This window comes from Haliaeetus leucocephalus, unplaced genomic scaffold (assembly GCF_000737465.1).
Source record: "Haliaeetus leucocephalus isolate CR32 unplaced genomic scaffold, Haliaeetus_leucocephalus-4.0 Scaffold566, whole genome shotgun sequence".
Classification (NCBI taxonomy): domain Eukaryota; kingdom Metazoa; phylum Chordata; class Aves; order Accipitriformes; family Accipitridae; genus Haliaeetus; species Haliaeetus leucocephalus.
Window position 1 is genome coordinate 3,106,483 of NW_010973002.1, and position 25,466 is coordinate 3,131,948.

Below are 25,466 nucleotides of genomic sequence, written 5' to 3' on the forward strand. Positions count from 1 at the left end.
AGGGAAGGGATTCCTTCAGTTTAGATGTGTTCTGGAGAGTGTAAATTGGGGGATGTATGTGATGATTTTGTACATGCATACATTTTTACTTTATACTTTTAAGCACCCAAGTCAGAAAGTCCATACTGCTTTTGTTTCAGGTTTCTGGTATGCTATCATTTCAGATTTATGGTCTGGATAAAAAAGTGTTGTGAAAAAGTCCTATAATTTAAAAAGTTTTGTGCACAAGCTCTAGTATATGTGAGCTGCTTATTTGTTTCCAGCACTGCAAATGTGCTGTGCTGCGATCAGGTTAGGCTGGTCTATTGGAACTCCAGATTGTTCTTCTGTAGCACACAACGCCAGGTTCTTCTCTGGTGAATATAATGTTTGTAAAGTGCTCTAACTGCGTAGGTGCTCACAGACTTGTAGAGGAAAACAAAAAGTAAATTATAGTGATTTTTTTTCCCATTCCCACTTGCTAATGTGTTAGAATAAGGTTCTTAATTAAGGCACTGAACCTACCATATGTGTTAGGTTTCCTAAAACTTCAGTTTTGCTAATGAACAGAAAGTAAGTAGTAGTAAATAAGCTTATAAATAGGCAGACAAGCTTTTTCTCTGTGCTGTTGCATTCCTACAATGACATTCAATGTATTGATAAATAAATAAAATGAAATGGCTAAAATGTACAGAAATTATTTAAATATCAAATGTGGGCTAGAGTAAAAACAACTATGCAAGCTTGCAGTTCTAATTTTATCATTACATGCAAATCACACTTATAAGCCTAGGGAAATGTAAACCTGGATATTTGTATTTTTATGTTATTTAAATATTTCTTTCGATTAAAACAATTGCTTTGACAGAAAATAGACGAAAAATCTGTGTTTAAATATTCAGCTATAGAATGAGCCTGCTTTTTTGAGGTTTGCTTACTGTTAGTATTAATTATAATATAGAAAGCAAGCTCTGTATATAAAGCCATTTGAAGTAATTTGTCATAGCTTTTTCTTACTCAAGCATACATTTGAGATGCATTTGAGGCATAGTTGCACTAAACCATATTTTTTTGGCACTCCTTTTAAGCAACTACAGGCTCAATTAAATAATGCCTTTGTAATAGACGTGATACTGTTTGTACAGTATTTCCAGTTATTATTTCAATGAAGCATTGCACTGATTAAGAACACCACGTCTGCTTATGGTGTCATTGTCTTAGTGAAATCGTAAAAGTGCTTTTCGCCTCAGCAACAGGGGGAAAATATTCTTTAGATTACAGTACGGTTTTCTCAGTCAGGTCAACTGAATAAGCTTTCTACAAATTGACACTAATGTTCAAAGGAGATTTAAGATCCTCTAATGTGTTCAGTAGAGAACTAAAGAATATGAATTCCTTTATTCAACTATATAAATTATATTCTAGGCTGGGGCTCTTCCAGTACTTGTGCATCAATGGGGAGGGGAGTGTTTCCTAAATCCACCTTCTAATCCTTTTACAGATTAATGTATATATTAATTAGAGTTACATATTGTTTAAAAGTATGTAAGTACATACAGCTTGAATGTATTGATTCTGTGACTTAGCCAGTTCAAGATGAAAGAGTTATATCATAGGGGGGCAGGTATGTTTTCAGAAGGACAACAGGTACTAGATACTGAAGAACAGTTTTGTTAATTTACTGGGTACTAACTTTTGTAATCAGTGGTCTCATTAAGAAGACAGATGATTTGCTCATTGAAGCAGGTTAGTGGTTGGGCTGAAGCTGTTAAAAGGCTTACAAAAAAGATTAACGATTTAGAGCCTCAGGTTGTATAGATTACTCATGGCCAAGGAATTTCTTGAGGAAATTTCAGCCATGACACATCAAGGTTATTTTAGGGTGCACCTACCTGTCCAGCTGGACGCCTGCAAGGATACAAGAATGAATGTTAGGACGTGTCCAGAGCTGCAGTTTTTGTTAGTTTGGCAAAGCTGTGACCATGCGCTGATGTACTGTTGAATTGATCATCAGTAATCAAGGCTCTGATGGAAAAATATTCCTTAAAATGATGACATTGAATGATGTCTGACTGAAATCTGTGCTTACTTTTTAAAAAAAATCATCGCTGCTTTTGTTTTTCTGCTCTGCCTGGGACAGATCTATTGGGTAGCTTGAGTGCAGATTTACTGCTTTTGGAGGCTATTCTGCATCTCTTGCAGAACTGTGGATCAAGTGGACGTAGGTATTATAGCACAGTAAAAGTTTTTGCAGAAACTTTCGTGGCTTGAATAGCTATGAGGTAGTATAGATCTCTGAAGTCATTGAAACAGAATGGATTTAGCACGTCAGCACAGGAGTTTGCTACTTCCCTTCACACCTCTTTGATCCACCAGCGTTAGCACAGCGAGCTGTACTGGGGTAAGATGATAGTTTGTAATTTTGATTTAGTCTTCAACTACAAGCCAAGAAAAAAATGGATCTATCAAAAAGGTTGTCAGTTTATAGCTCTGTGTTGAGTAAGAGTAAGTAATTAAGAGGTAGGTACATGCTTGCTGTGGAGGTAACATGAAGTTCAAGTCTCTGGTCTGAATCAGGAGGAACAGAGACTTGAATCTAGTTCTGTCACATTCTGGAGAGAGTGTCCTATGCCAGACAGTTGATTTTTCTTCTGCTGGAATGAATGCATAGCCCGAGGTGATCACCTGTTCTTCATAAGCCAACCTCTTTATCTTCTGAGAAGAAAAGACTTCTGCAGGTCCTGGGATTTTTTTTTCAGTGCAGAACAGGCACAGGCATCTTTTTGAAATAGAAAAAGTTTGCCAGAAGTAAGGATCCTCCAGCTCAGGTGTAGGACTGGGATCATTTGGCTGCTAGGAAAAGCTTTGTTTCAGTCTCTTGCAACACTTCTGTTAAAATAATAAGAAAAGTATTCTTATTTACTATATACTTTCAAGAGGACTTACTGTTCCTTTTGTTGAGTCTATTTAAAATGGCCAGTTTTAGAGGAGAATGCCCTCTTGCAAGGAGTGCAAAATAGTGGTGAGATGATATGGTCCTTCTTCCTGTAAAAATAAAGCATGTGAGAGGAGTCATGCTTGTGCTTACATGATGTGCTGTGAGCAGAGTATAGGAACACGTCAAGTGTGTCGTGGTTTAACCCCAGCCAGCAACTAAGCACCACGCAGCCGCTCACTCACTCCGCCCCCATCCAGTGGGATGGGGGAGAAAATCAGGAAAAGAAGTAAAACTCCTGGGTTGAGATAAGAACGATTTAATAGAACAGAAAAGAAGAGACTAATAATGATAATGATAACACTAATAAAATGACAACAGTAGTAATAAAAGGATTGAAATGTACAAATGATGCGCAGGGCAATTGCTCACCACCCGCCGACCGACACCCAGCCAGTCCCCGAGCGGCGAAAAACCCTGCCCCCCCCTTCCCAGTTCCTAAACTAGATGGGACGTCCCATGGTATGGAATACACTGTTGGCCAGTTTGGGTCAGGTGCCCTGGCTGGGCATGAGAAGCTGAAAAAGCCTTGACTGTAGTCTAAACACTATTGAGCAACAACTGAAAACATCAGTGTTATCAACATTCTTCACATACTGAACTCAAAACATAGCACGGTACCAGCTACTAGGAAGACAGTTAACTACATCCCAGCTGAAACCAGGACAAAGTGGTAAGTTCACTCTTTTCCTTTGAGTCAAGTTACATATTCCCATAACACTTTCTTTCCTCCAGATGCTCGGCCTAATGTTTAAAAGAAAAGAAAGCCTAATTTGCTCCTCTTTGATTTATTCTGTAACATTAAACTACTTTGTATAGAAGGAAATTCCACATACACATTTTGCATGCTGGGCCTTCTTTGGTGTGGAACAGTGACTCATTCTTGTATGGGACAATACCTTAGCTACTAGGCTGAAAGGGGTAAAAAGGTCATGTGGTATTTGGCAGGCTAAAACCTGGGAGTCAGAACGCTGGATTTTTATTTCTGACTCCATCGGTTATTTAATATATAACCTTCTTCAAATCATGTCACTTCTCTGCACCTTTGTTTGCCCATATATAAAATGGGGTCCTAAACATGTAGGACCTTGAAGGGGTGCTATAAAACCTGCAGTGCTTAATGAATGTTGATGAATTGCTTTGAGATCCTTGAGAGGTGGTTTCGGGATCCCAGCAAGATGGAAGCAGGTTGGACTTTGAGCTGCTTAGGGCCAGGGGGATATTTTTTAAAAACCTGCGCATAGCTGAGGCAAGTCCAAGCAGCTGCAGTCACTTCGTAGTCTCTTGGTCCTTGGGCATCGCTTCTGTGGCTGTGCCATCGGCAGCATCGCTGCCCTGACTGCTTGTCCCCAGCCCTGGGCCGCCCCATGTTGTGCTGCTCTGCGAAGAGACACAGGGAATAATGCAGCTGCAAAATAAAGTAAATACACCTTCCTTCTGGGGTCATTTTCCAACTGGATCAATTTCCCTTGCGGTGTGGGGATATGGATATGAGAACGAGATGTGGTGTCAGGGATGACCGTTGCTGGCGAGAGCTACTCTGCTGCTCATGGTGAAACATGGCCTTCCTCCTTCATTCCTCAAAGCCTGGTGACTTACCAAGTCCAGAAAGTGAGCTGTGTCAAATTAAATGTCCTTGGCTTTTTTTGGTTGGCTAACTTTTTTTGGTTTGGTTTAATCTAGATCCTGTGGTTCACCATGCGGCTTCATGAAGGCTTACATGCACAAAGAAGGGGGTGAATGACAGGTGGGGGTCAGCATCCAGGAGCAGGGAGAGGACAGGAATGCTGTTTTTCACGGGCAGTGGGACTACACAGTTCCTGGTAGTACCAACATTGAAAACATGGTTCCATGGTTCTGCTCCATTTATCAGTGTGAAAAAGCAGAGAAACTCTCTGAAAGCGGTTATCTGCAGGTTGTCACTGTTCTCTGCTTCTGTGTTTCTCTCCAGATTCTGAACCACTTGCCCGCTTATGTTTCTAGACTGTCCAAAGGCTTACGTAAAATTATCATTTTCTCCTTTTAGAGAAGTAGAAGCACCTGCTTCAATGTTTTCTGGTTTAAAATTTACTGTTCTGTCCCTCTGTGTGTGATCAATACATTTGATGACGTTCTGAATGTTCTTTTCTCCATTTTTCTGACTTATGACATCGATAAACTCCCAGTTATGCTGATAATACAGTGGATGTATCCTGCCATCTACTCCGTACAGTTACGTCTACACTTGTCCTGCGAACTGTGAATAACAGAAGTGCCTGGATCTCTCTGTCAAATTAGGGAATTTGTTATCTAAATTTGGGAAGTTTAAAAAGAAAAGTTGATAATGCTTTGAATATGTACCATGCAAACTTAAGTCAGAAATGCCAAGCAGTTTCTGAAATTCAGGAGAAGTAATTTTGTCCTTCATCTTTCAGTGGTGCAGATGTTGTTTTACTAGACTTTTCTCTTGGAATTGAAACCAAACAAGAACATCTGGCTTTGGCCCATAGTGTGGACCTGGCTGAGAAGAAACTGCCAAGATAACTGGAGAACTTGTTGAAAAGCCAGAAGCTGATGGCTGTCCACCACATCATCCTCTTTGAAAGTTGTCTGAGATTTGATAGCCTGCCCAGAGATCAGTCTCATGTAAAAAGGATTTGGTGCCTCAGGTCTCCTTTTTTTTCCCCCCTTTTTTTCCTTCTAGCCTCCCAAATAAGTTCAGGAAAAATCTTCAGTTTCGCTGAAATGGAGATTTGGGCCAGTAATGCAGAACATATGTGCCTAGTGTCATTAAACGGGGGAACATGTTTCTACATGTCAACGTTTGCTCCTGTTTGGAGTAGAAACTGCACCAGAGCAAATTCTGTAGTAAGATCTGCAGTCTATGCTAAGGTTAGTGTGGTTCCAGCAGCAGGATGCTCTGGAGTCAGCGAGGCCTCCTTTGATTTCAGGGGCTGCTGTGCTGGCACCACAACTCTCCCCAGCTGCCACAGCAGCTTAGCTTTCTGCAGACAACCTGTGTCAGGACCTCACCGGAATAAATGCTACTGGCATTTGTTGGCATTTGTTCCTGCAGGCAGGCACTGGAGACCACCTGGAGCATGTCGGTGCAAAGACCCAGCCTTTTCCTTACATTCAGCTGCCTCCCCTGTACCAGAATCAGGCTATCTGCACTGAGGGCTTTTTGGAAAACGGGCAGCTGTAACGTGTCTATCTCGCCTCCATTGCTGAGGCCTCCTCCACAGCAAGAAAGTAAGGGCAACTTGAGCTTGTATTTTTTGCAGGCTTCTTTTTTTCCAGGATTTATTTTACTCGTGAGAGATCCCTAAAATCTCCAAACCGTGTCCTTTTGCTATGGCCATTCTGTCACTCACTGTGCCTGCATTTTAAAGCTTAATTCAGCTCCTGCTGATGTTAATAGGTATTTTTTGGTGAAAGCAGGGTATAGCCCTTAGGGTCTAATGCTTTCATCGCGCAGTAGCCTTGGAAGGTGGTGGCATTTTGCAAGATGTGCTTGACACACGGTCACCTGTGGAGACTGCTGATTTGGTAGCAGTTAATACAGCGCTTGCATTCATTTTTCTTGGTTGTATGTGGCAGCTCAAAGAGCAAAGGAATGAAAACCCAGGCGATTAGTGGTATTTTTGCTGACTGTCTTCCTCTAAATCAAAGCAGGTATTCCCCTCTCCTTCCTCGATTGGTGTTCCTACCGCTGTGTGCAGCACCTCCTATATTCTAATTCACAGCATATGAAAATGAGGTCTCGAGTGCATATGCATGCATTTCATTTTAACTACCCAGTGAAAAGTTTTAATTAGATGTTTCATGTGGAAACATGAAACAGGATTTGAAATTAGCAATGACCTTGCGGCCTTCCTCGAATATATTTTCTGATACCATGTGGCAGGCAGTTCCTGGCTTTTTTTGTCACTGGCTGGAACGTGCACATCTGAGCGGGGAAGGCTGTGACGTGTGGGAGCTGCAGCAGTTGCTGGTTACAGGAAAAAGTACTTTAGCCTCATTTGGTGACTTGGAAAATAATGGAATGACCTAACTCAGGAAGAGCATGAATAGCAACTGGTATTTCCTTTAACAGCTTGCTGGAGATCAAACCTTAGATGGATTTCCAAGCTCTGAACTTGGGTAAGCCCTGAACAGAGGGTGATGCTGAACTACACAGCCCTTTTTGATCAAGGGAAAGGCATACAGGTCACATCCCTTTGTTGGCCATGCTGTGCATCAGCTCTGTCCCCTGCCAGCCTGGCTGATGCTGCTGTCTCACCTGGAGTGGCTGGACTGAGAGTGCCATCCCTTAATTCATCTCCGTTTTCTCTGGGCGGTGAGGGGAGTAGGCCTGTGCGTGCTCTATCAGGAGCAGCGTTTCTGCTTAGCCCAGGGCTGGGAGGAGCAAAGGAGAACCTGCTCTTTTGCTGGAGACAAGTACGGAATGAGAATATGCATCACCTTTTCGGCTTGGTTGCAATATCACAGTGTCTCTTCCCTTTTTAGAGGCACTAATATTTATCAAATTAATACAATATCAGTTTAGGCCTTTTTGCTAAATATTTTCCATATTGCAAGTAGGGCATTATTCACCACAGGAACCTTTAAAACATATATGTGGGTGCAACTACAGCAGTCACATCGATTTAGTATTTGCAAAATATGCTGTTTGGCCATATTTAGCAGGTTAATAGAGAGTATTGATGTGGTCAGGGTCAGGGAAGAAGACACTAATCAGAGCTGGCTGGAGTGAAGAGGGCAGAATTTCAGTTCTTACATGCAAAGCCTGGTTGTTCAGGTTTCAAGCTAAAAACCAGACACGTTCAGGCTTGGATTGCCTTGTGTGGACGGTACATGGCTGGAAAGTGTACTGACGCTCTGGCTTTGTCTCCTCATGTGTGAAACCTGAATCTTTTCAGTGGAATCAACACATTGATTCAGTCTGTCTAAATAATCTGTCAGTCTGTACACAGGACCTATAGCGAGCTAATCATTGGGCTACATTGATTCCTTTTTTGTTTCCTAGATTTGATGAACTTGTATAAAAGAAGCATGTGGCTTCTAAACAAAATGTCCTTTGCAGTGAGTTCTTTACTCCTATTCCCCACAGAGGCAGAAGAAGTAAATTAAGCCTGGGCGGAGAATTGTCCTACCTGCTTTATCATTGGCATCTGTTGTGATTTAAGCCCAGCCAGCAACTAAGCACCATGCAGCCTCTCACTCACTCCCCCCGGTGGGATGGGGAGGAGAATCGAAAACAAGTAAAACTTGTGGGTTGAGATAAGAACAGTTTAATAATTGAAATAAAAATTAAAATATAAAAATAATAAAAAGTAATGAAAAGGAAGATAACAAAAAGAGAGTGAAATATAACCCATGAAAGACAAGTGATGCACAAGGCAATTGCTCACCACCTGCTGACTGATGCTCACCCAGTCCTCAAGCAGCAATCCACCCCTCCCAGCCAACTCCCCCCAATTTATATACTGGACATGACAACATATGGTATAGAATATGCCTTTGGCCAGTTTGGGTCATCTGTTGTGGCTGTGTCCCCTCCCAACTTCATGTGCCCCTCCAGCCTTCTTGATGGCTGGGCATGAGAAGCTGAAAAATCCTTGACTTAGTATAAAGACTACTTAGCAACAACTAAAAATATCAGCGTGTTATCAACATTATTCTCATACTAAATCCAAACCACAACACTATACCAGCTACTAGGAAGAAAATTAACTCTATCCCAGCCAGAACCAGGACAGCATCACAAGATTTTCCAGAGGAGTTTGAACAGTGCCCAGTGCCCCACTGGGAACCCATCAAATCCTGCACATTGCAGGTGATGACATCCTGCATCTGGGGCCCTTCTAGGATTTCACCAAGGCTATGGCAGAATCCTCCTCCACCAATGAACTTGGGGTGATCGTGGTCCCCCAGTTCCTCTTCTGTAGAGATACAAGCCTAAGTGTGCATGTGCTGTATGTATTTATTCATTAAACAGACTGCAAACCTTGCTAAAAGCAAAACTAATCGCTTACAAGGACTACTTATGGAACTCTTTTTCACATTGTAGAAATAACCAGTCATTTACACACAGTCTTAGCTGGCAACATAAAGAAGCTGCTTTCTCCTGGTGACCCATCTGTTCTGACACTCCTCTTTTCCTCCTCTCTTCAGATTGCATCATGTTTTCATCTAGCAGTTTCTGAAAAGTTTCTATCTCTTTTTCAGTTCTTCAGATCAAAAACTGAATCTTGGGCATCACATTTGAGACCCATACAGACTTCTGTGTCCCTGCCTCGGGGACGTCAGGGCTGTGAACGTCACCTTTCCCTGCTCTCCATCCAGTGACTGCTGATGGAAGAACTGATAGATGCAGGCTGTCTCTTCACTGGGTTATCTTGCAGATAACTCACTGTAGGTACACGTTACCATAGCTGCCTCCCTGAAGGGGAAGGGTGGGTGGTGGAGTTGGGGTGTCAGACAGAGACTCGGGAGCTCCCCAACCTGCACAGGCTGCCTCCGAGACCTTGGGCTAATGACCGAACGTCTCTGTGTCTCAGATCCACATGGAACTGCTGCTTCCCTGCTTTCAGGAGCATTGTGAATGCAGGCTCTCAGGATGCACTCCCACAGTGATGTGTGGTGTTTGAGTAGTTAGGGTGTGCTGGCTGGCTGAAGGATGCTATAGGTAGGTTGAAGCAGCTTCCCTTTTAAAGTCTGAACAGATTGCTTCAGGTGACAGATTTTTAATGTGGGACCCCAAATCAAGTACTTTCTTAAAGGTGGCCCTTATTAATTTTTTTTTTTCAGAGGAGCAGCTATAGCCTTCATTTCGGTAGACCCATAAAAATCTGCCTCTCTTATTTCGTTTTAGACATTTCCTTTTAGGAACCTATGCAGGAACTGAAGGAACATGCTCCAATTTTACAACAGAGCTGTGGGTATCCGTGCTGATTTGTGTGGGATCCGTAGCCATCCGTAGAACAAAGTTGCTCTGTTTTTGCACTGGGTGGCCGTATGCTCCCTGTAATTCGCTTGTTCTCACTCTCCCACCCTCAGCTGTTACACAGGCAACATACGTATATGTACAGCTATGACTATCTCTTCCCTGGTGCAAAACTTAGTTTCATACTATGTAGAGATAAAGGCTACAATTCCACTACACCATTTTCCTTTCAGGCTGCTGTAGCAATACACTTAAATTCTGTCTAGTATTTACTGGTTAATCAATTGACACATACTGTTTTCATTGCAGTGACATGTAAATAGTAAATATTTGTATTAGACAAAGGCTATACAGTAAATCATGCATATAACTGTTGTTTTGAAATGCTATTAGTTTTTAATTTGTGTGCTGTTCAGTATGTATTAAGGATAACTTAAGAATAGAAACAGTAAAAAAAAAATAGCAATTTACTCATTTAATTACAGTAGAAATTCATGTCTTACCTGCTGTAAGAAGAAATAAAGGTTTAGGATTCCAGCAGAAATATCAGCAAGCTGTAAAAGTTGCTTGACCATTATAATGTGAAAATTAACTATAAAATCATAAGCATTTGCATTTTTCCTTGTCATTCGTTTACGCTGCGTTTTCCCGTATTCCAGAGCTCTCGTGCTTGGAAAGGGTCTGCATCAAATGGTTGGGTGCCCAGCCTGCTTGAAAAAAATCCTATTGATTAAGATCTAATAATACTTCCCATTCTGGGGATTCTTCATTTGGGCAATTTTGCTAATGCAGCACAACATGTAATATCAATGTGCCTGTAACACTTTTGCTTTTATAACAAATAATTTGTTCCAATCCTTTTTACCTTTTTTTTTACTTCTGATTTGCCATGCACACTTTAAGTGCTTGCTACAGCAAAACTTCTTCACTTTCCTACTTTAAACAATATATTTAATGAACTTTATCTGTATTGCATTGTTAAGGGCAAGGAGCTAGGAGCTAGCTCTAAATAAACTATGGCTTTTATGAAAATGAAAGCCCTGAAGAGTTGCTTCACCATGGGAAATCACTGCCAAATGTTGTGTGAGCTCTTGCTTTCCTGGCACACACAAAGTAGAGAAACATTTTCATTTTTAACACCTTGACATTCAGCTTTTTGACTTCTATTGGTTTACCAGTTTTTAGCAGATGAATATTTTCCATTAAAATGTATTGTTATGAATTTGCTAATATTGAAATAACAATTGAGATAATACAGAGATATAGATAATCAGAGGCTTAGATCATGTTGTACAGAAACATCTCAATCAGATCAAATAAACTGCATTTTATTTTTATCATAGTCTAATTTTTTATAAGCTAAAGCTTAAAATCTGATTAATTGGCAATGATTTTGTGATTTGATATTCAGAAAGAATGTGTCCTGAATACCAAATGAATGAAAGTTACTGTGGACTATCATTGCTGCGTTTTTTTATTTTGACCTTGAAAACTGGGTTAGTTTAGTATTTTCCACATTGCTAACCTTGAAACACATTAAACGGAAAAACAGTGCTGAAGGTTAGAAATGCTTTTACTTCAGTTATTATGGGGGAACAGTTTGAAGTTTATGGGGGTGGAGGGGAAGTGTCTTCAAGATCTTCAAATAGCCTGAAAATTCTGGTGATGACAGCACTTTAAATTATCATTATCCTAAAAATGTCCTTCTGTGCCAGTGAAGCCTCCCATAGCTAAAAGGAAAGGTGACTGGGGAACAGAGTTTAAGGAATGTCAGGAGGATGGGGATGCCTGAGAAGCTACTAATCAAACCCTTTTGTTGCTACGCAAACATAACGTCCTGCATCGTGGATGTCTGTCCTCAAAAAATATCCTTTGGCACATTTGGTAGGTCAGGTGAGTAGCTACATGTAAATGTTATACCTCTTATGGCAAATAAGTGTTCATAAGCCTAAGGTCTCATCTCCCCTTTGCTGGTTATTAACAGGCAGCCACTGCACCAGTACAAACTAAGGGTAGATGAAGAAACACGCTTTGCGCAGGGAGAGTTTGTTCTGGAATAGATAGAGGTATAAGATATTTGTCTTTACTGGGTGGGTAGTTACACTGTTAACTGTACATTTATTTCTTACTCTGGAAAAAAAATCCTAACAGAGATCTTCAGGAACATTAGATTGTGATGACTTGCATTTTAAGGGAGCAGAGGAAAATGTGAGCAACTTCTGCTTAGGATCACCTGAAAATATAATTCATTTTATTAAAAAGCTAACAGAAACGTAATGTTTTGGATATCTAGGATTTTAAAGACTCTGTCTTCCCCCTGCCCCAGTCAAATCATTGTGGTCTTTGTGTTTCTGATTGCAATCTCCTAATCCTCCAGTATCTGTGTTAAAATTCAAGGCATCCATAAGGCACAAGTCCTCCTGACCTAGTGCTATAGTTATGATGATGCATAAAATAAATCATTGCAATTACTGAGGCAGTCTCAAGCACTTAGTAACTCAGGCGATTGCTTCTTGAAACATGACTGAACTGAAGAAAGGATCATTACTTATTTCCCTGGAGTACTTGGATATTGTAACCCTCTCCACAGGGTTCTGTTAGGGAGTTAAGACCCAGCCATTTGTTCACACATCTCATGTTATCTTTCCTTTACTCAAATGCTCCATGACAGCTGATGAATACCAGAGCACGTCTCTTCTTCACCCACGGCATCTCCTTACCTGTCAAAGTTCAGGTCAAATAGCAAATGACCAACCAGGTGGGAAGGAAGAGCCCAGCAATGACAAAGTAAACAGGTCTAAGAAGTCATTACTGGAAGGACTTATGAGATAGGGTGACTTTCTGAGACATATGACATAAAAAGAATTTCCTGAGACATATGACATAAAAAGAATTTCCTGAGTACAGAGGAAGAAGTTGGTTAGATGAGATCTCCAGCTTGTACACAAAAGAAGTGTAAACCTGTATAAAGCTATATAATTTGTATAAAGCTATGAAGGACTGGAAGGAATTGAAGCCAGAAATGGGGGGAGGCAGGTCAGGATCAGAGATACACAAGAGTTTTGGTTTTTCTTGGGTGGCATCATAGGTGTTGGCAGGGTCAGGGTGGTCTGTGCTGTGCTGTCTGATGGTGACAGGATGTGGTGAGACGGAGGGAATGGGATCAGGAGAAGATACGTGTCAGCGGACATTTGCATCCCCAAGTGGAGACCTTGCTGGCTGAAGAAACCACTGTGCATACAGTGTGATATTGGGAGCTGGCGAGTGGCATCGCAGTGTTGCGCTCTCTCTCTTCCTATAGGTAACATCCCTTCAGGTTGCTCAGGAGATCAAGAAGGAGGAGGTATTTTGAGAGGAGGAAGGGAGTGATCCAAAGGAGATTACTTACCTGGTGTTGATGCTGCTCCTTGTGGTGAATGAAAAGGATGGGGAAGGGAGCCTTGTGTGGCTACGATAGTAGCTGGAGAAAAAGAGCTAGGGAAGGGCAGCAGGGAAGTACATTCAAAGCCCAGCGACTGATGGATATTTGACACTTTGTGGATGGGACTGGCAGTAGAGTGATAGGGTTTTGTTGTTGTTCTGGGTAGTTGTCTTCGTTAAGAGTGGGGAGGAGGGGAGGCCCTCTCAGGGAGAGGTTGTATGTTAGCTGCTGATAATATCTGAGCCCAGCAAGACATGCAGCAGCGTGGTTCAGGGCTGATTCAAGGGTAGATCAGATGTCCTTGTTTTGGGGGTGGCAACATCCATCAGAAGGGTGGGGCAGATGGCTGGAGGCAGTAACAGCTCCAGCTGCCCCACTGTGATGTGCTGCTGCACGTCTGGGAGCTCTTCACGCTGTCAGAAAGACTTTTTTTCTAGTGATGTTGTGAACGGTCTTCTGATGCCAAGGTACAGAGTGAGTTTGGGAGGTTCACTCTGTCATTTGTAAGGTTTCATGGTCTTGACTGAGGCAAATCCTAGCAAAACTTTCCATGTTTAATCTTTTTTTCAATATTTGTTCCGATTCTGATGATAGATCTGGTTAAACTACCCCATGCAAAAATAACATTTTGTGTTACTTCTATCAACTTTTTGTAGAAGAGAGTGGAATTGTGCATGTTCCTCCACAAAGGAACCATTCTGTGCGGAGGAGGACACACAAGCGCACGGATGAGTGTTTACTCAAGATGCCGTGCATCTCATTGCAGATACCATGTGATTTACCAGTTGCCATGGTAACGATGCATTTTTTCATTCCATAACTTGAATAAATGTTGAGATTGCCCTTGATATAACTAACTTACCTCCCTCCTAAAGTTGGGCATGATTGTATTATCTAAAGAAAGCAGAGAGGAAACTCCCAATGTTTATGCTGAAATAAATTTTTAGAGCACGTAGCTACTTAAGAAGCAGGTACATGATTCCACCTGGAACAAAATATAAAGTAACTTAACATGATTATTTAAAATCATGAAATGGGAGAAATATAAAATGTTACTTCATAATGTGGTGACTGGCATTGTATATTTTTCTGTAATTTTTATTGTTTGTGACACTTTAGTTTTGTTCAATACATGAAAATTTAATGACATTTATCATTTTATAGTATTATTCTTTACATAGGCATGCAAGAAAGCACTTTTCTTCTTTTCCTTATTGTAATCTTGCAATAAAATTTCATTTTTTTTTCTTTTTTCTATAACCTCCACTTCTGAATTAATTATTGCTGACAACAGCTGGTTAATTGTTAACCCGCTCTTTCCCACCTCCCTTATTCTTTTATTTTTTACTCTTGCTAAATGTGGACAACAAACCTGGTACGAAAGTAAAAAAAAAATGGAGCCTTTAATTTGCTCCTGTGCATGTAACGTTAGAAAAAAGCATCATATATAGAAGCAGCCTGATTTTTCTCATTTCTGTAGTAGACTATTTGTTGACATCAGTGAGCATTTTATCCTACATAATAAATGCAGAATCAAATCTCCTGCTATTAAGTGGAAGGAGTAAGCTTTATTTTTCCTTCTAACTCCTTTTTCCTTTCTTTTTGGCAGCCTTATTACATCCTCTACGCATTGCTGTCTACTTAGGATATGTTATCAAGTCTGTGAGTGATTAGTGGCTTATCTATTTTTGAATGATTTAGATGCATGAATTAATTAGCAAGAAAAGAACCATTAGAAAGCATTAGTAAAAAGGCTGGTAATTTCAGGCTATTTTGGAGAGACTTAAAACCATCGTCCAAACCCAAGAAAATTATATTCACAGTGATTCATGCTTTTCTCAAAAGAAACCACCGCATTAGATCTAACTTAGTTGAAAACAACCACCAAAACACAGGATATAAACTCTACTTTGTGATGTCTACTGTTGGGCTAGAAGTTAAATAAATTGGTTTTATTTTTAACATTAGCTTTGGATTTTTTTTTACTCCCTTACTCAGTGCTTTTTCACACTTGCTGTAAGAAGCCTGTGTTAAATGTCAGTGCATCTGAGAGAATTTGGTTCTGTAGTTCCTGAGAATGAGCTTGAGCTTTATTCTTGGTTTTAGAGTTTATCTTAAGCATTTTGCGGGGCCCAAACCAGCTCCTGGCCTTTGCTGAGTACTCTCTTGTGAAAAATCAGCTGTGTCCTTCTGTGAGCATAATGCTTCAACAAAAAGATATATGCTTTATGGTCATAAATGTAATGACCAGCGCCTCAGCTTAATAGACAAGTTTTAGTCTTCCAAGTTTGGAATTGGCGCTTATAATGTGGATAGTGTGTGTGTGTGTGTGTATATATATATATAATTTTTTTTTTTTAATTAGAGTAATGGCATTGCCAGCATTGAGAGGTGCTATGGACGTAAGGCAAGTGTCAAAGGTTTCTCTGGCAGACAGTAAGTGGATAAGTCATTTTTTAAAAATATTTTACTTCACACCAAGTATGAATTGGAGTGAAAGGCAAAGAATGGGATCAGCAATCTTGTTTGTTTGACTTGGAAGTTTTATGTGTCCAACACTGGTAATTAGAGCAATATAAGGCTGACAGTGTCATATATTTCCTGCCATCTCTCTTCCATTCCTTCAGGAGACCTTATTTATTGCTATGTCCATTGTAAAGGTTGTAAGGCCTTTGTACACATGTCCTTACCAAGGTGAATATTAGTCTACGTTAATAAATTAAATCAACTAATGTTAGTGAGCTATCTTCTGCGGTTTTCATTCTTGTGTGAAAGCTGTATGGGGGCTGCTGTAGAAGCCAAATTCAAGCCCCGTTGGATGTTAATCAAGTTGTTATCTAGTTCCCCTCATATCCCAGCGATTTCTTGAATTTCACCCTTCTGATGTTAAGATTATTCTCAAGTATAATTTCTGTATATCTAGTCAGTTGTCTTCCATTCTTCTTTCCCTGAGGCATATGGCAATAGTAGTATGCGTAATCAGTCCTGGGGTATCTGGGTTAAGTCTGCAGTCCTTGAATCCTCAGCAGTCCTTCCTGCTCCCTGGCCGAGACATAAATCCTGCAGTTTTTACATCATTTCCCTCATGCGTGTCACCGCAGCTAAGGTTTGATCCACTGCCAGTGATGTCACTGGAAAACACTCTTTGATAGCTGGGGGATTGAACTGTTGCTTCATCTGCATAGGCAAGGGAGATGTGCCTGGTGCTTGAATTTTGTCCTATAAAAAACCTTACACTGCGGGGGGGGGGAGTTTCTATTCTGATTCTGGTGAAAATAATACAGTTGAAAAACTCTCTTAGGGCAGAAGTATAGATATCATTTTCCTGTCACTTACTGTGGAAACCTTGGGACCTGGACCTCCAGGCTGTAGCTCCAGGCCCGATGAGCTCTGGGAGGGCAGGGGGATGCAGAAGCCCTGCCAGCCTGGGGCGGGCAGTACGTGCAGGCGGTGGGGGGAACCCGGCAGGCTGCTTTCCGTTCAAACCAACATGTTCTGGCACTGTTTCAGTTACAGTGAATCCACATTTTTTCAGTAGAAAAAAAAGTTTTATTGGAATATTTCCAATCAGCTCCACACCCCACCACACAGACTGCAGGCCCACTGGAAGGGATGGTTGGCACCTGCCCCTTCTGTTCTACAGTCATGTTAATTTGCCCTGGTGTGGTGCAGGTTTTTCTACAAATAGGCTTGCAATTCTTCCATATCCCAGTATTTTTGAAGTAAGTGCTGCCCTGCCAGCTGTGAGAGAATTATAACAATATTAATACTGTCCTCATGTCTTTTGTCTTTCTCTCCCCTCTCCCTCCTCCTTTCTTTTTCCCCTCCGCTTTTGTACAGTTACAGAGAGAAGGTCTCCTAAGTTGTCCTTGCCAAGGTAGTAGCTCTCTGTCAGGCCGTCAAACTTATCTACTAATAGCTATCAGGAGCATGTGCTCCAAGAAGGGGAAAACTGAAAAACACAGCCTTCAGTTTTCTTAAAAAGACATTTTTCATTATCCAACAAAGCGTTGTGGAGTGTTAAGGTTATATCATTACTTTGGTGGTTGTGACACCAGTAACGGGTTATTTCATGTTATTTTGGAAAGTCTGCCCTTGTCCCTGTGTTAGATGTACTGCTACCTTTCATTAAAACCTGATCCATAAAAGTGCTCTTTGCTGGTTTTGGCTGGGGTAGAGATAATTTTCTTCACAGTAGCTGGTATGGGGCTATGTTTTGGATTTGTGCTGGAAACAGTGTTGATAACACAGGAATGTTTTAGTTACTGCTGAGCAGTGCTTACACACAGCTTCTCACCCCACTCCACCAGCGAGGAGGCTGGGGGGGGCACAAGAAGTTGGGAGGGGACACAGCCGGGACAGCTGACCCCAACTGGCCAAAGGGATATCCCAGACCATATGGCGTCATGCTCAGCACATAAAGCTGGGGGAAGAAGGAGGAAGGGGGGGACATTTGGAGTTACGGCATTTTGTCTCCCCAAGTAATCATTATGTGTGATGGAGCCCTGCTTTCCTGGAGATGGCTGAACACCTGCCTGCCGATGGGAAGTGGTGAATGAATTCCTTGTTTTGCTTTGCTTGTGTCCATGGCTTTTGCTTTACCTATTAAACTGTCTTTATCTCAACACACGAGTTTTCTCACTTTTACTCTTCCAATTCTCTCTACCATCCCACTGTGGGGGAAGTGAGCAAGTGGCTGCGTGGTGCTTAGTTGCCAGCTGGGGTTAAACCATGACATGCTTCCACCTTAAATGAGGATATTTGGAGGTAAGTGGGGGCCAGGCAGGGGTACGGACAATTTGGTCTCGATTTAGGGCATTTCTTGCTACTAACCAGCTATGAAATGCTGCATGAGGCTCCTCCTCTCTTGCTCCTTTTGTCTTTCTTGAACTACACAGATTTTTTCATGTTTTTTAAGTGGCCTGCGCAATGAAACCCCAACCTCACTTGCGGTGGGACCACTGCTTGGAAACATCACGCAACTGAGCTTTATTTTTTGCCCTAGGACCTAACCACAGCCTTTCTGCTCACATAAGGACTTGCGTTTACCAGTGCCCTATTCCCATGAGCTGTTTCTTTCTTCTTATAGTAATAGGGAAAGCAGAAATAATCCTACTCTCAGCAGTTTTGGGATTACAGGCAAAAATTGAGTTCCTTGATGTATGACTGTGTAGGGATATTAATCTTTTCCCTGATGCCTGTTGTCTGTCATCTCTGTCTTACCAGCACTGTCCTTTTGACCCCTCTACAAGGGTAACTTGTTATTAATGTTGCCTTTGCCGCAGATACTCGGTATGCAGATGACAGCACCAACAGTTTTGCTGAAAGGGCTTGTTCTGTGCATTATCGGATGCAATATTCAAAATTGGCTTCAGCAACAAAGGATTTTGATTTTTTTTCCGTGATATGGCTCGTGCTCAGTTTACCACCATTTGTGAAGTTGATAAATTCAGAGGAGGTTGTGTTGAGCTGAATGTCGGCTCTTTGTTGTGCATCTCTGAGGCAGATACCTCAGTGTGAGACCACTGGGAGGTTTTGGTACGATCCTTGGGTGCCCTTTGCTGGGAGAGGTGGTGGTTGAATCATTTAAAGTGTTTTATAGTTCTATAGACTGGTCAGAAGTTGCTGAGAGCCAATACAAAATCTCTGTGTAAGGCATTTTAATGTCATTAGTGGATTTCTGTTTCTCTCAGTATACTGTGAATTAGTGCATGTTTATGAAAGTAGATTTAACAACTACAGAGGGAAACAAAAATATTAGAGTACAAAGAAGAACCAGAGAAAAGGTCATGAGATGAGAAAAACAATAAAATGTAATATGAATATGCTATGAGCTGTATTTTAGAGTGAAATAAAGTAACACAGCCTTATGTAAGATGGATTTCGCTTCTTAAGAATTGACATATGAAAAGCTGTTGCTGATGTTCCTGCAGTCCTATAAGGTAATTTTTCTCTTGAAATTTGGAAAAAGTGGGGATCATGCAACTGGCTACAAAATAGGCAGTCCCATTGACGATGTTTTGTGCTGTGATATTTTAGGTAGAGATAGAATAGTAGCTATTTTTCATTTTCATCTTTCTAGAATAAAGAGAGGGTAACCACAGCAGAAGAAATACCAGTCTCCTCATACAGCATGGATAAGCTGTGCTGATGACTTTGAAATGCTTTTCTCCTGCTGTAGTTGAACGTGAATCAAGCCTGTTAATGCAGATTTTGGTCTGTCTCGAAACTGAAATACAGCAACATATTCTAAGATGGATTATCCACAGAGATCAGAGATATTGTCGTCCATCTCCACTTTAATTGTGATGTGTTCATTTCCATTTTCTTGTCAAATAAAGAGGAATAGCCTGTAAAGAATAGGGTCATTTTTGTACATCTATTTGTACTTTGGTGACTTTAAATCTAATTCTGCAGTCTCCACAATAACTGATTCCAGGAAAAAACATAGTGAAGTGTAAGCAGGCAATCATCTTCAGTCTTTGATAGATGCTGTCTCAAAGAGTGTCTCTTACAGGAGAAGGTGTTAATAGAATGGTTTAAGATATTTTTTTTTTAACCTTCTTTCATGTTTGTAATATAAACATGTATTTTATAGTTAGGGCTTATCTTATTGTCCATTACTAGCACTGGCAAACGCCTTGCATTTTAAGACTTCATTTTCAATTGCTTTGAGAGTTGTTGCATCTTATCTACTTATTCTGAAAGGTGTCTGCCTCAGCCTATTTAATTTTTTAATGAAAAATGCAGCCAATGTGGTTCAGAAGCTGCTATGGGTAAGGTTAGGGGTGAATACTGTTTTGCTATGTTAAAAGAAATTCTGGCAGTAGTTGTCTGAAAAGCTCTTATGCCCTTTTACTTCTGAAGTGGGATCTGAAATCGCTTTGGGGAAGAGTCTTTGGGTTTTTTTGCCATCTTGATGAATATCCACCCAAATCTGGCCCAAGTTAGAGGCCAAAAAAATGCAGTTTGTACATGCTCTGTAAAGAGTTTTTAGAGCTTTGCAGGTTAATATTTGAAGGCTCGTAAGCTCTGAGCATGCTTCAGCCTGAGCTGCAAAGGGTTTTCTTTCCAGCTGTAGCTCTTGGCTGTTAGAGCCAGGATCTGCTTGTAGGATGTAATGAGCTGGACGGAGCTCTGAGCTACAGCAACTGTAACTCTGCAACTTTTGCTGTGTCCAAGGTAGTTCTCAGTGGGCAGGTTTCAGGGCCTCTGTGTCACACTGCGGAGGCAGGCGCTTCCAGCCTTTGCAGTGGGTAAAGCAGGGTGCCAGCAGACAAGGACGTTTTGTCTCAGCTTTGACCCAGTCCCACAGCAAGTCCTCAATATATGCTGCACAAGGCAGAGCCGTAGCGAAGGAGCAGGACGTAGTAATAAAAAAAAAAGTCTTATTCAAAGATGTTAAATTAAAGAATACCAGTCAGTGTTTCCCAGTTTTCAGACCTGACTTTTCTGTCTTTATCATGTTCTTGTAATTCTTCCTTTTGCATAGGTAATATGTGCCAGAGTTTGATGATAACATCCAAGCAAAAAGATACCTGCCCAGGAAAACAATCAGTCTTCTGAAATGAGGATCTTGTTATTTTGTGGCTTTTGTCCTGCTCTGTCACCTATTTGAGCACCTTCCCCACACTGCAGTGGAAGCCTGTTTACACCCGTGCTTCTGAGCCCCTTTCCAGCCTCCCCTTTTGTATTTCACACCTCTTACCTGGAAATATTCCCATGTGTGTGCAGGGAAGCTCCATGGATTCATTAGGAGAGGACAGTCTCCTCTTCAGAACATGAACAGCCCCGGGAATTCTTTGTGTACGCCTTTTCCCGTACCTCTCAAGGGCATGTCCTGGCACCAGCATCAAAAGACGTAGAGGCAGAAGTGATCAGCATTATCTGATTGTGTTGAGTCAGTTTTACCAAATTATGCTATGGAAACAAAATGTTTCTGCCCGCTGTAACTGCTAGAGGAGGCAATTTCTTTGTTATTTAATGTGATTTTGAAGCAGATAGCCTATGTAAAGTTTGCTTTCTTGCATGTTGCCCAAAGAAGATCCACTTTGCCTTTGCTCAGTTGTTTGGCAGCAGGAAAATCTGCAGACTGGATTTTCCATGCTCCATTAAGTTTAGTCAGGTTATCTCTTAATTGCTGTGTCACTTCTTTACCCATTGGAACCAACAATGTGGGAGTCTCTCTGGATCTGGGGTTTGCTAGGGTAGTTCTGGGTCTGGTCCCTTTTTCAAAAAAAGCAGATGGAGAGGTGTTGAAGAAAAATTCTGTCATTGGGAAGTGCCTATTTTGCATTGCTCGTTAGGGATGTTTCAACCCAATAGGCACTTCAGTAATGGGTAGGATAAAGAACTAAATCTTTGCATAGGTGTCCTGTCCCATGGAGGAATAACGTGAAAATGCAGTTTCTTTTCAGTGAAGGAGGCTTCTGAATATACTGTGTCTGCTGTAGAGCATACTGGTTTTTTTCTGTTAGAAAGTAGAACAGCTTTTCAACGTTATTTCTAGCAATGGATGTTACTTGTAGGAAGAGGGGAGGCAGCACATTCTGGGTGTTGGTTCCTCTTTTAATTAATTAAAAGGCCAAACTCGGGAATTCAAGGGACATGGAAATATCCCTGACTGATACCAAAGTTATCGGTTGCTTTGGCCAGAGATCAAATTCTTCCTGGCCAATTGCAAGTATCCCAGAAACCTCATGTCTTCCGTAAGTTCCATAAGGAAGCCGGCACGCCGTGGCTTTTTTCAACTCTACTGTACGTACCTCTGCTTTCTTCTGCCCCAGTGGTAATTCAGAGGGTCATATTCCTACTTATGCAAAGCATAACCTGCACAAGTTAAGGCCCGCTAAGCAAGGACTTTCAGCTGTTTCATTTCTATAAGCATATAAATATTTATACCACCCCAGGGTTCCTTTCATGCTGAAAATGAAGGTAGCACTTGTCTGCTGTTAAAATATATTACCCGGGAGATAAATGGCTTATCTCAGTATTAGGAAGATGGATGAGAGGAGTGGAAAATTGACCACAATATTGGTCGGAAGATCCACCGTGTCCAGAAGGCCTTACTATTTACTTGAAACTCCTGCTGGGAAGTGGCATAGAGGTTGACAGTGCTGTGTTTAGCAATCAAGAGACGATTAATTAAAAGCTGTAATAAATGTGAAATACAATGGTTGGCACACACAGAACTTCATGGACAGTAGCTAAATTGCCTAGTGATGGGTAACGTGCACCAGGGATTGATTATAACATCTGAGCAGGATGCGAATGGTGCTTTTGAAGGGACAGCTGAGACAGGGATGTCTGCACAAGTGGCTTGCTGAAGGCCACGTGCAAAGTGAGACAGCGATTCACCTCTGCAGCATCTCTGGTGCTCTACCCCCTCCTGTCCCACCTCTGCAAAAGCACGGGTCCAAACGTATTTTGACCCAGGCTGCTGGGAGTCATCTCCCACCCTCTGCGCTGGAGGGAAGTAAGCAGCGTGGGGGGCTCAGAGCCGAAGTGCCGGTGTAGTGTCACCCGAGTGAACTGCGATTCTGCTCTTGACCTGCAGCACGACCCTGTGGTAGCCTCTCTGCCCCAGTTCACCTGCCCGGCCATAAAACGAGAGAGACGGTAACGCTGAGCCGCTGGGCTCCTGCGTGGCAGGTGCAAGTTGCTTAAGCGAGGCCTGCGTAAAGGTTTGAAAAAGTGCCGGGAGGCTTCGTTGTTCCTTGGTGGTATGATGAGAATGTCTCTTGAGTTAGTCTGCTGACTTTTAGAGGCTCGGCTACCGTGCTGCCTTGCTCTTCAGTACATGCTGCTGTCACTTGGGGGCCCCTTCCATCCTCCTCCTCATCCGCCATTGGATTTAGATGGAGCATGCCGAGAGCAGTCCGGTTTTCTTCCAGCGAGAATTAATTCTTTCACGGACCATTCAAGATTCCGATAAATGAAGCGTGCCTTGATGTCATTTTAGAGTAATATCTGTAGTGAAATCGGAACTTGTAACAATTGGGAAAATACATAGGACTTGTCTTTGTGTTTTGCTTTGTTCAGGTTAATTGTTGTTACTTGTGGTATGATTAAAGGGTCTGACTGACCACAAAAATACATCACGCGTAAGTGGGATTTTAATGAAATAATAATTCTTCCCTTGGAGTGAAATTATTTTTAACAGAAGATAGCAAAATGAAGAAGTTCTCTATCCCTCTCCTTTTTTTTGAAATAATTATTATAGGTAATGAAAATCCAAACTGAACCCGATTGGCCTTGGTTTTTGCAAAATTTTTGTCTTTCCTGATAAAATGCATAGATTTTTCTCTTCCTTGAAATTGATAAAAGAGGTAGGGACAAGAGGAAGAGCCTTAAGAAAATCTCACCATTGGGGCACTTTATGCAGTTACTTTGTGTACAATTACCCAAAAGGTTTTTTGAAAATGTTTCTGCTTGGTGAGATGCTGAAGGGGGAAGACCGTCTTCCAGGACAACCATTGTTAATGTCCTTTCAGTATGAGAGAGCTTGCATCCTCCCAGTGCTCCCTCTTGACCTGCTGCCAGCTGCTCATGTATGTAAAGTATACGAGTATGCTTAAAATCCATTCCCATGTATGTGCAAATAGATGATTTGTACAAATACAGCACCATACATCACATATATGCCCCATATGTGCTTCAGTTTGGAATGTCAGTGAGCTCGGGGAAATGAGGATTGGGGCTATTGTAGAGGATGCCAGAGAAAAGACAGAGAAATGGAGAGATTTATTTGTTTGGATAAACATCGCTGTTACTGCATTGCTTTAATGCTGCACCTGTTTCTTGTTCTTCCTCTCTTTCTCTTTTGCTGCTTCTTTCATTGCAGCTTTTCAAATACGTAGGCAACAAAAACCCACGGCCGGTGAAATGGAAGATTACAATTATGCATCAGTATTCCTGTAACACGGCTGCTCAGTAATGTCCCCTGGGAGTGTTACAATGAATATCTGACATTAATTGGCTCAGTACCTGTATGTCTGACCTTGCAGAAATTTAATAGATCAATTCTACATGTTGTTTACCGGTAAAGAAAACTTCTTCAGGGCAGGGGCTGCATCTTCGGACATGCCTGCACCACAGGGACAACCAGAAGCAGCAATCAGACTCACTGGGTCTTGGAATAAGAAAGCAAATAATAGAAAGAGAGAGCATAAAGTGGTTTCTCTCCCTTATTTTGCCAAGATCTGTTCCTCAGCAATTTTCACCCACAGCCTTGAAGTCTTTGTCACTGCCGGATACTGTACACTTGATGCACAAATGCCGTTTTTTCCTCCTTGGAGTAGTACCTGTGTTGCCTTCATACGTGTGTTTGACATACTGAACGATACGACTAAAGCAGGTCAGAATGGGAGGCACGGCAACTCCTGGATGTGCTCGCGTTGGAACGGCTGCCTCTTTTGTGTCGCTCCCCCTCCAGTGACGGAATCTGCCCGGAGGGTCGCGCCGTGTTTCCGTGCGCCCTGCTCGGTCAGCAGCGAGCGCTGCTCTCCCGCGCCGCTCAGTCAGCTGGCTTTGGCTGCTCGGGGGGTGCGGGCTGCGTCTGCACAAATGGCCGATTGTTCGGCTCCCTTCCGTTTCGGGGGGCCGAGAGGGAGAAAGGCAGCGCCCGCACCGCAGCTCGGCCGAGATTCGCGCGCGGGGCGGTCGCGGGGCTTAACTTGCTGTGGGGGTGCTTGTTTCGCAAGTTAAAGAGTTGTTGGAAAGGAGGGAGGTCCGCACAGGGAGTGCTGTGGGAGATGCTCAGAGGCACAGGCTGCGTGCCCGTCCCTCTGGTTTTACTGCCTTTGTGGCAGCGGAGGAGAGAAGCTTTACAGGAGGTGTATTCCCGGAGCGCTCGGGAGCGCTTTCTGACTGTTGTTACCGGTCCCCCGCTTTATTTGACGGGCTGGGAATTAAACCAGCCGTCACCTCGGGGCCGGGGAAACCCGCATCCCCCCCCCCCGCCCCGCCCGCCCCCGCTGCTGCGAGTCACCATCCAACAGACGGTGCCGAGCGCCGCTGACAAAGGGGAGCCCGCTCCCCCTCTCTGCCCCGCGGTGCAACGAGCCCCCTCTTCCCCACGTAGACCCCCGGCAGCGAGACCGGCCCGGCCAGAGCCGGCGGCGGGGCAGCAGCCCCCGGCCGGC

General features: G+C 42.3%; 1 protein-coding gene across 1 annotated transcript in view; it reads left to right on the top strand.

Moving 5' to 3' along the window:
• RAPGEF5 (Rap guanine nucleotide exchange factor (GEF) 5) overlaps positions 1-25,466 on the top strand; it is a 188,113-nt gene that overhangs the window by 97,953 nt on the left and 64,694 nt on the right. Inside the window, 2 exon segments of the mRNA XM_010577614.1 lie at positions 165-215; positions 24,777-24,807. Of these exon segments, the coding sequence (XP_010575916.1) occupies positions 165-215; positions 24,777-24,807 (82 nt within the window).